The 10,661-nt window shown below is 36.3% G+C and overlaps 3 protein-coding genes across 5 annotated transcripts in view; 1 reads left to right on the top strand and 2 right to left on the bottom strand.

Moving 5' to 3' along the window:
- The window catches only part of LOC111435932, a 5,610-nt gene extending 4,919 nt beyond the window's left edge, over positions 1-691 (top strand). For 2 of the 3 annotated variants that reach the window (XM_023073543.1, XM_023073542.1), the window contains one exon: positions 304-691. In XM_023073543.1, coding sequence (XP_022929311.1) covers positions 304-394 — 91 coding nt within the window. In that variant the 3' untranslated portion in view covers positions 395-691. The other variant, XM_023073544.1, reaches the window with a different exon arrangement.
- Positions 659-4,175, bottom strand: LOC111435931 (endoglucanase 25-like). The gene is made up of 6 exons (XM_023073541.1): positions 3,584-4,175; positions 2,868-3,175; positions 2,112-2,573; positions 1,808-1,943; positions 1,514-1,686; positions 659-1,356 (listed from the first exon to the last, which is right to left on the bottom strand). The coding sequence occupies exons 1-6, from the start codon at positions 3,960-3,962 to the stop codon at positions 955-957; spliced, it is 1,860 nt and encodes a 619-aa protein (XP_022929309.1). The 5' UTR covers positions 3,963-4,175; the 3' UTR covers positions 659-954.
- A 5,444-nt stretch (positions 4,176-9,619) lies between these two features.
- Positions 9,620-10,661, bottom strand: part of LOC111435880 (NAC domain-containing protein 35) — a 2,472-nt gene continuing 1,430 nt past the window's right edge. Inside the window, exon 3 of the mRNA XM_023073459.1 lies at positions 9,620-10,625. Within this exon, the coding sequence (XP_022929227.1) occupies positions 9,900-10,625 (726 nt within the window). The 3' untranslated portion in view covers positions 9,620-9,899. The remainder of the gene's footprint in view (positions 10,626-10,661) is intronic.

The raw sequence follows: 10,661 nt of genomic DNA, 5'->3' as shown, positions 1-10,661 counted from the left end.
GGGGGGGGGGGGGGGGGGGGGGGGGGGGGGGCTTTCATTAGACCTTAGAGGAACTCGAGTTTTCTCTATAATGAACAAGAAACAGAATAGCGTTCTTGTAAAGAGGTATAGAATCACCATGTGTTCGAACTTACTAATTGTTACTACTACACGGAGAATCTCATAAGTGAGATAAAAGTAAAACTTACAGGGTTCTAGACCTACTGTTGATATTGAGTTCGGTTGAGAAATTAGCGAAAGGAGTTGCAATATTATCGTAAGTCTGTTCGTAATATGAAGCGTTGGCATCCCTGGGGTATGCAGATCTCCAATCAATGTGATGAAGGAAGATAGAGCTGTAGAAGAAGTCGTAGCTGAGATTACCCACACAATAAAGAGTTGCTGGAATACTTGATGAAAAAGGATGACCTTAGAAATGATCTGTTTAGGTTGCATCAATGAATGAGAGAATGTCAACTAGGGAGACTATTGTGACTATATGCTTGTCTTCTTAAGTATATTATCTACCTATGGCCGCAATGCACTTAATTTTGTAGTTTGTATATAGTTTTCGAGCTAGTGATTTCTCGGTCACTTTGCCCGTCTTCTTAGAACGTACAATAACCGATTGCCCTTATCTATAATGTTCAATTTATTAAAGAGAAGACAAGACTTCACCTGCAAAGAAACCATGGCAACTTATTGTCAAATACTTTCAACTCTACAACTTTTCGTGTTTAAAGAATACATTATGTACTATACCTATATCACAAACTCCAAAACGGATTAAAGCAGGTATCAAAAACACCCTCTCCCTAAAGCCAAAATCTATCTCAATCATTTGGCTTGTGGTTTCTCTGCCAAGCAATATTGTTTTTACGTTCACCTCGACAGATATCGTTTCGAAATCCGACCACAACCAACAGTGTTTCTGCAACTTACATGACATGCTTCCAGAAGAATGAGTTTATATGATCATGGTTTCCAAGGTGCTGGAGGTGGTGGTGGAGTTGGAAACATTGGAGGCACAGCAGAGAAGATGGTGTTCTTGTCAATTCCAGTTGTCTTTTCACCTGATAGAGCAACAAGCGCTGCGACCAAGCCTGCATTTCCAGCTAGAGTTGGCTCAGTGTAGTTATAGTTCATGCGAACATCGTGAAACCCGTCGTGCTTGTCGGGACCAGCAACCATGGCACCAACAATTGTATTTGGGTTAGGTTTGTTGGTGTCCCTCCATTTCCATCCTCCTTTGCAGTTATATTTGATCTTGTTCTTTGGGATTGATGCACCTCTATGATGCACACGTTTCGGATAATGATTGCCAAAACCAACGAGGTAGCTCATTTTACGCGGGTTTTTGCCAAGGATATAATCAATCTACAGAATACCCAAGAATAGCATTTAACTGAATGTAAGAAACTGAAGTAGACTGCCGAACCAAACCGAACCAATCCATTCGCAAGTCGATTTCGATTCAATTAAGCTTATATGTTTGGGTAGTCCAACCAAATATATGTAAAGAAGGATGTAATACCTGTTTCTTGGCAAAGTCACGCAGAACCTCGGTAGAATAGAAATTGGGTCCACAGTACCATCCAGGTGTATCAGCCGCTTCCAAGTAGTCACTGTACAAGGTAGCTAAAAAGGCTGCATTGACGACGTACTGAAGGGGCTGTGGCCTTCCATGATTTAGCTGAATTAAGCCTCCTATAAGATCACCACAACAGGATAGCAAAAATGTAAACTACATCAGTACATTATAGAAACTAATGATGATGGTGTGCAAGGTTAAACTTGAGTTCAATTCCCAACGAGGAGTGGTGTTTACCTTTAGTATGATTAAATTTTGTGAAAAATGGCAGGTAGGAACACATGACTATGCTAGTTTGATTGTGAAACGTCCTTAAGATTTCTTCGTACGGATATCCCGGGCTCAAGAACAGTCGCAAACGACTCAGAAGAACCTACAAGTAAAGGTAGAAGCTTATTTTAAGCAAAGAATTTGATACCACTTTATGAGATACCATAATGTAGCAAGAAACTGACGAGTACCCTTCAATGTTGTGACAAAACGTATTAATTCAGCATGAGTCTAAGAATGTAATTTCTGAAACCGAAATCATAAAACTAACCTGGGCGCCTGCAAGCTTGTTGTCCCAGCTCAAAACTCCATAGTCAGGTCCACCCCAGAAAGCACCCGCATGTTTGGCAATGCCAGGAGTGGTAGCAAGTTGAAGATAACTTGAATTACCAGTGGCATAATACAACCAAGCTCCACCCCACACAAACTCATCCCAGTAACTAGTTGAGTTATAGAAGATTGAGGCTTCTGAACCGCCTGCACTGTATCTGCCTCTCTGCTCTCTGGAAAACTTGAAGAGTGTTTTGGCACCATGGACAAGCTTCTGCGAGTATGCCTTGTTGTCTTTGAAAACAATGGATGCTGCAGCTAAAGCAGCTGCCATTTCGGCACCAAGATCCGAGCAACTACTGCATGTTTGTACAGGTCGATCATAATCAATGTCCTCTGGGCGCATCCAGCAATAATGATCATTTGGACTTGTATTTCCTCCAGAGGTATCCCCCTCTCCAACCTGCCCATATGATTGATGGAAACACATTTATCATTGCTGAACAACAAAAGAATCATAGAATATCCCCGCTACATTTGACATTCACAATTCAGTTAGAATTGTTTCTATAGGAACTATATCTTCGACAGATCGCTTATCCCCGTTCATTTTTTACAGCCTAAATTCCTATTTGTCCAACGTTATTCCTTTTCTTCCACCAAGAAAGGTTCATTCCGAACCCGAAAGCTACCTAGGACCTGAAGTCATCTACAACATCGAAAATAAGCATTAAACCCGAGCGAGAGTTAGCCATACCTGCATAGCAATGGTATTAATAGAATCTGCAGTATGGTTAAATGTCTTGAGGAGGTAATCACTTCCCCACTTGATAATATCTTTGACATGGTTGAGTTCTCCAGCAGCTTCATATTTTGCACTGTATTCAATAACACTCCAGCTTAACATGGTCATGGCAAAAGAGGCAGGAAAGTTGAACTTAATTGCATCTCCAGCATCATAATAGCCACCAGACAGATCTTTAAAGATAGCCGATGACCCATGGCCATCTCTTGTGCACGAATTACCCCTCCAGGACACATTATTATGCTTCGGGAGCTTACCAGCTACAGTCATAAACGAAATCAAAGTAAATAAGAAAGTAACAGATCATGTGCTCTCTTGAATATTAAGCAACAATAAACATAAAGCTCCAGTCCCCTGTTTTCATCAGAACTTAATCAGTAGCAGATTCAAATTTCAAGTTCTTTGATGGAAAGGGGTTAGCCATTAATACATCTGGAAATTGACAGGACAATACATTTATTCAGCAAGGCAATCATCAATTCACATATAGATCTTAAGTTAACCAATAAACATTTTCAATATCAATTAATTGCTAAAAAAACCCAGATCTGATCGGATGAGCAAAGAAGAGGAACGCAAAAAAAAAACTTCCAGAATCAAAATAGTCTAAAACCACAACGATCAAAAAAACAAGGGCAACAGTAGTAAGGAATGCACGATATACATACATCGCTGAGCGTTGAAGAACATGAGGGCCTTATGGAGAGCAAGGGTGTAATTGTCCGGCGGCGGGTGGGGGTGGTGGTGACGCGGCACCGTTTTGACGATTAGGGTAATAAGACCGGCAAGAAATCCAGATACAAGTAGGGTACCAACAGTCCATACGAAGATCTTTCGGCTGACAATAATGCAGCCAAGATCCACATACTTCTTCTTCTTCTGCTCACCAGGTCCAAGCAACCAGCTCTGTTGTGTCTCATCAAGAGGCCGAGACAGAGCCGCCCTGTCCAAATCCTGCAAATTCCGGCTCCGATCATCGTCGGTGGCCGAATCCGCCGTGTTTATCTCAAGCGGACCCCCCCACGGATCTCGCCCGTACATACTCATCCTCGATCTCTCCTCTTAACACTCTGAATCCAAAGCAATTCAGATGAAACAACGAAATCAAAGAATGAAAATCCAAGAACAGGAATTAGGCACCGACAAACAAAGAACACAACGGCAGATCTAAGGAGATAGCCAATGGAAAAATGAAGAGAGAGAGAGAGAGAGAGAGAATGGAGAGAATTAATGGCAGTGAAGCACAGAAGGAGTATATGAAGAAGAAGAAGAAGACGACGAAAGGAAAAGCAGAGCAATAGCTGTCTGTGTTCTGTGTACCCAATCACTTTTTTTGTATTTTATATTTTTCTTTTAATTAATTAATTAATTAAAAATTGTTTTTGGAAAAACGAGTGACGGTGCTCAAAATGAGTCAAAATTATTGTACAATTATTTACATAATTTATATATTAATTAAATTCATTTTTAATCATTTTAATATTTCATTATTATTAATTTTACACGGTAAAACAAGTTAATTTACATTATTTTTTTTACATTTTAATTAAAAATAATTGAGCTAATTTTTATATAATTAAACCGAGTTTACTTTATACGTAAATGAAAAACAAAAATATATTAAAAAACTAGCTAAAAAGTAGGTAAAATTTCATTTTCGCACATAATTTAATGTAAAAATGTAAAATTATAGGATTAAAATAGTTAATATTATTATAAAGCGAATATTAAAATATAAAAAGAAATGTGGAAGTTGGAAATTAATTAATTAATTTCTCACCAAATTCGGAGAAATGTAATTTCCAGAGAGATTGTGACGGCACCACCAAACGACGGCGACAACCTGTCTACCGCCTGTTGTTACAAACCTCTATTATTATTTCTGTCATTTTCTGCTAATTTATGCCTTTTTTTTTTATTTAATGTAAATTATATAATTTCTTCTTATTATAAACGTTTTTTTTTATTATTAAATTGCTAATAATGCTATGAAATTATATATGCAAATTACTTTTTTTCTTTTTAGTTTTTATCTATCTAAACGAAATTATTGTTAAATGATGAAAGTCCCACGTGGACTAATTGAGAGAACAATCATAAATTTATAAACAAATAATACTCTCTCCATTGATATGAGTCTTTCTAGAGAAGCACAAAGCAAAGCCATGAACACTTTTGCGGACAATATTATAGCATTTTTTATATTTTATTTTTTATATTATGATTAACGTTGTCTCGGGACATGTATCTATTTTTTATTTTTTATATTTATGATTTAAATCTTTTTAAGAGTTTTTTTTTTTGTCTCTCGTTTTTTTATTTTCTCGTTTTTCTTTTTTCTCTTTTTGAAAAAAAAATAGTTTGGTACACATTTCATTGGGTCTCTCCCATATTTTTTTTATTCTTTTTTATAATTAAAAAAATAAAAAAGGAAGTAGGCGAGACAAGAGACAGCGATGTTGAAATGAGTATTAGCAATCGAGATGTTCGAGTTTCGCTTCTCTAGAGAAGATGAGACGCTAAAAATGAAAGTGTTCAATACACATACTGAAAAGATACCAACCAAGTCGACCATTAATGACTAGTTCAAAGACGGATCAAATAAAGGACTGCTCTTAGAAAATGAAAGAAAATGAAACTCTCATAGTTCTACGCCGAGCTCCAACGACTTCTTCATGAGGGAGCTAAGGTACTTATTCGGTTTGGAAATGCGTTGCCCTTTTTTGGTTGAAGTAGTCATTACTTTGGTCGTAGTCAGTTTAAACACATAAATCCAGTCTACTTACACTACAACCATGTTGATCGGGAAATAGTGGCTTAAGGCCAATAAGAGTCAGCATTGTCCAAAAGTAGGAATTTTGAGTGAAATATGTATACATAGCCATATTTTAATAGGCGTTCCAAGACTAAAGATTTTATTTTATGCTCAGCTTTAATATATTTTTATTACGATTAGACGCTAAAATAAAATAAAATAATTAGAATTAGTCTGAAAAAAAATAGTTATTATTATTATTATAAAAAGTTCACTAAAGCATTAAATTAAATGGAATGTTTTTTTTTATTAGAAAAATGTAAAATTTAAAGAATAAATAATTAAATATTTGGTGGGTTTTTGCTTAATTTGCACTTATTAGTTTATTATAATATAAAAAATTGAAAAGGAATCTAATTCTTTTTCTGTGTTTGGAAGCATTTGTCCCTTTCCTCCAACTAACGTCAGCACTTTGCCGACACTTCAAGAAAAACACCTTTTTTTTTTTTTTTTTAATTTTAAATAAACATAAATATTAATTACACGGGTAGAGATTCTGATGAAATCCTCGGAGTAGAGAATATGGAGTTAATAGGGTTTTTTTTAGAGAATTATCGAGACCAAATGGATAAATTGGACATATTAGAAGAAATCAAAGATTTAGAACCTAGAAACAAGTCTAGATTATGAACGAGACTAGGGGTGTATATTCAACCCGACAACTCAAATCAACCCAACGTGGGTTGGGTTGGGTTGGATTAGCATTTCGGGTAGGGTTGTGTTTATTTTTCTGAACCCGAATTGAATCGGTTTAGTTTCGAGTTAGTAGACAAAACCTTCGAGTTGACCCGATCTAAATAACAATATATAAAATTTCTGTATTAATGGGTTTCATATAGTGGTACTTAGGCCCATCTAAAAACATTAAAACCCGAAGTTGACACTAAGATTGTATCCGAATAATTATGAGTTGTGAAAAGTTTCGGGTTAGGTTGGGTTACCAATCCAACCAACTTGAGCTTTTGGATTGAGTCAAAAAAAAAAAAATCCTTCAACCCAACCCAACCCAACCCAAAAAATGGTCCATGTGTAGCATCGAGACGCTGAAAATGAATGTCTTTTAACTCTTAGATGAAACCCAACGTCAAGCTCAATGTTACTCTAACAACTTGAGTCCACCGCTAATAAATATTTTCCGCTTTAGCCTCACAATTTTAAAACGTGTTTGTTAAGTAGATGTTTTCACACTCTTATAGGAAATTCTTCGTTCCCCTTTCTAATCGACGTGAGATTTCATAGTTAGTTCCCTCAATGCTCAAAATGTTTGAGTGTTCATTATTCATGTCCATAGTGTCGCAACGCTCAAAACGTTCAAGTCTTCATGTCCATGCTCGATGATAGATGCTATCCATATTGACAGCAAGCAACTAAAATATGCTTTTAAGCCCACATATATTAGTATTGATAGCGATCGAGAGGGACTGAGTACAAAGTGCACAATGTCTACTAAGTAATAAAATTGAAAGTACTCAAAGTATTGAACTCCAAGGGAACGAAACTCGTAAAAATCCAACGTTTTAAACAACTACCTCACCAAATTTGTCATAAAGGAAACCGAAAGTAGCTGTAGTGTGAGTCTCGAATACCGAAAGTAGAAAGCAAAAGTAAGTGTGAATATAAATATCTATGACAGTCAGAACAGAATAAGAATGAGATTGACATACTTGAAATTGATTTCACATTTTATTCACTTTTTTATTTTGATAAAACGTCATCGATAGAAATAAATTGGGTCTTACATTTTTTTTATTCTCATTATTTTATTCCGATTCAAAAGAATTAAACTCGTCCTAAATAAATATGATTCGTTCCAAAAAAATAAAAGGTTGAAAAAAAGGAAAGCTCCCCTATGGGCCTAGAGCTCTTTAAGAGTGGCCATGGACTTAGAAGGGCTTTCTTCAATATTGGTCGTTGTTAGTAGGGATGTACACTCAATCCAACAACCCGACAACTCGAACCAACCCAACCCGAACTATAAGGGTTGGGTTGGGTTGGATTAACTTTTCGAGTTGGTGTGGGTTCATTTTTCTAAACTTGAACTGACTCGGTTCTTTGAATTTAAGCTAAATTAATAAAAATATCCTTGAATTTAGTATTTTGTTTATAAAGTTAAAAAAAAAATACCGATGAAACCTTTTAACACTTTAACGGTTTTTTGAACTTTTAAAAGAATTTAAATTTTTTTGATTATTTTAATTGTAATTTATTTAGTATATAAATGTAACAACATTTTATAATTATCTAATTATGGTTCATGTGATACATGTGAGTGGAGGTATCCTATACAATACATTTATATAAGACTAGACCATGAAATATTTAACCTCTCTTTATAAATTCGTTAATTGAGAATATTAATATTTCACAAAATGATCATATACAACTAGATTCGTCATCTTACAGTACTTGTGTAAGTACCCAGATCCACCGCTAGCAGATATTGTCCTCTTTGGACTTTCCCTTTCGGGGTTCTCCTCAAGGATTTAAAACGCGTCTGCTAGAGGAAGGTTTCAACACCCTTATAAATGGTGGTTTGTTCTCCTCCCCAACGGACATCACAACTTGTACTAGAGAAAATTAATATTTCACAAAATATTTAATATCTCTTGCGTATGATATTAGTTCTAAACGGACATCATAGCAATTCGTCAGGTATACTTACAATGATACTTGATTTGATGTCGGTTGTAACCCAACGTCATAGTCAACCATCATCATATAGATACAATGACATGTTTTCATGGAAATTTTGAAACGTCATCAGTGAACCGTCATTATATCCTACAATGATACCTGAAAAAATAGCGGTTTGTAATCAGTAAATAGACATTGGAAGATAGGGTTCCTAGTCAAATGCCTAGTAGCATTATCAAAGCCGATGATCGTAAGTTATGTCCTCCATTACAGTCTCGAATGAAACTATCCATGCAATCGTGTTCCGTGTGAAACACGGACCATTGTCATTCTTAATCAAAACTCAAGTTAAGCTCAAAGTTATAAATATTTATGCATATATTGTTGGAAATGGGATCAAAGTCTCACCTTGTCGATGCAACAAAGGTTTTACACTGACTAGAAAAAAAGAAGACTATAGGCAAACGAAAATATGCAGTGTGAGATTCCATATCGGTTGGGGAGAAGAACGAAACACTCTTTATAATGGTATGTAAACCTCTCTCTAGCAGACACGTTTTAAAAACATTGAAGGAACTCCGAAAGGGAAAGTCCAAAAAAGACAATATCTGCTAGCAGTGAGCTTGGGCCATTACATGTAGAACGAACTCAACTTAAGTACGTTCATAACTCAACTTAAGCCGTACAAGTTAGGTTAGGTTGATTGAGTTTTTCGAATGCCGAAACTTTTATTTTCTTTTAAAATTCTTCGAGATGACATTTTTTTTAATGTATTTGCATGGAGCTATTAAATATGACCGTACGTTTCCCCCCAACTCACACACCTTAAATTCCTTTTTTCACCCAAAAAAAAAAATTAAAAAATTAAAAAATCTTTAAATTCTTATCTTCTACCTCGCACAAATCTCAATAAAAACACCTTTATCTTCTATACCAATTTTGTGCTAAACTCTCAGTAACTGATTAAAATATATACTTCTAGGTATAAAGTTTGAAAGGTTTGAGTTTTTCGACCTCGAAAGAAACAGTCAGAACGAGGGAAAACAAAGTATAACAAAGAGGGGAGATCGATATTGATTAAGATATATACTTTAGGGTACGAAATTAAGAAAGTTTGAGTTTCTCGACCTCTCCTCTATATATTAAATTTTTAAGAAATATATTAAAGGAGATTCGAACGAGAAAAGGCAAAGAATAAGAAAGAATATATAAGATGAATCAAAGATTGAATTTTGATCGCAACAAAAAATCGAGAAGAAGAAACATTATATTATTATTGATATCTGATAATATTTTAACGGGTTACAACCAACAAAATCCGTTCGGATCTACTAATTATTATAAAATCTAATCAAAATCCTCCTACCATATACTCATATTTATATGTAATCAACAAGAAATAGCTTAAAATTGTATCGAATTAGTCATATATGTTCTTGATCATCATGCAGCTCCATAGATTAACCAAAAAAAAAACTAACTAAAGATATCGATATTGCCAACGTGAGTATAGTTCAGTTAAGATCGTTCATAACTTACTTGAACGGGTTTGTCGCATCTTGGATTGGATTCCACTCCCACAGCCTATCGGAGAAGGCAACCGGTAACGTGTTGAGGGCAAGTTGTTGCGGCGGTGGCGGTGGCGGTGGCGGTGGCGGTGGCGTTGGTTGGTAATATGGCGGCGGCGGCGGAAGAGAATTTACGATGGCGGCAGAAGTGGATAAGGGTGGTTGTTGTTGGTAGTTAATGAGATTTTGTAGGTCGTCAAGGGAATTATTGGAAGAGGGAGTGAAAAAAGAAGTGTAAGAAGAAGAGGGTTGTTGTTGTTTTTGGATAATATTGGATTGGTGATCATTTTGTTCCAAGGAATTGGGAGGTGTTGAAGAACCAGCCGCCATGTTGATTAACGGAGTTGTCGGAAAAGGGTTTTGTTTGGAGAGGCCAAGAACGGTGGTTACTTCTTCACATGAGCTCGTGGCCGAGACGTCGGCCGCCGCCACCACCACCGTGGTAGTTTCAACACCGGTGCCAATTTGAAGCTGGTGATTGTGGAATTGTAGCTCGAAGTTCGTCGGCAATGAAGTTGGGATGACATAAACCGAGCCACCGGGAAGAAGATTCTTCGACGTCGACGTTGACATCGACGAGGTTTTCATTCTCGACGACGACGACGATGCTCTTGACGCGAGCGACCGAGGGAGTGACGGATGATGATCTTCAACTCCAGCTCGTTTGTAAACTCGACATAGCGAAATCTCAGCCTATAAATCAAAATAAACAAAAAAAAAAAAAAAAAA

The sequence above is a fragment of the Cucurbita moschata genome, unplaced genomic scaffold (genome assembly GCF_002738365.1).
Source record: "Cucurbita moschata cultivar Rifu unplaced genomic scaffold, Cmos_1.0 Cmo_Scf00051, whole genome shotgun sequence".
NCBI lineage: Eukaryota > Viridiplantae > Streptophyta > Magnoliopsida > Cucurbitales > Cucurbitaceae > Cucurbita > Cucurbita moschata.
Note: the sequence above shows the minus strand (reverse complement) of the source record. Positions and strands in the feature narration are given on the sequence as shown.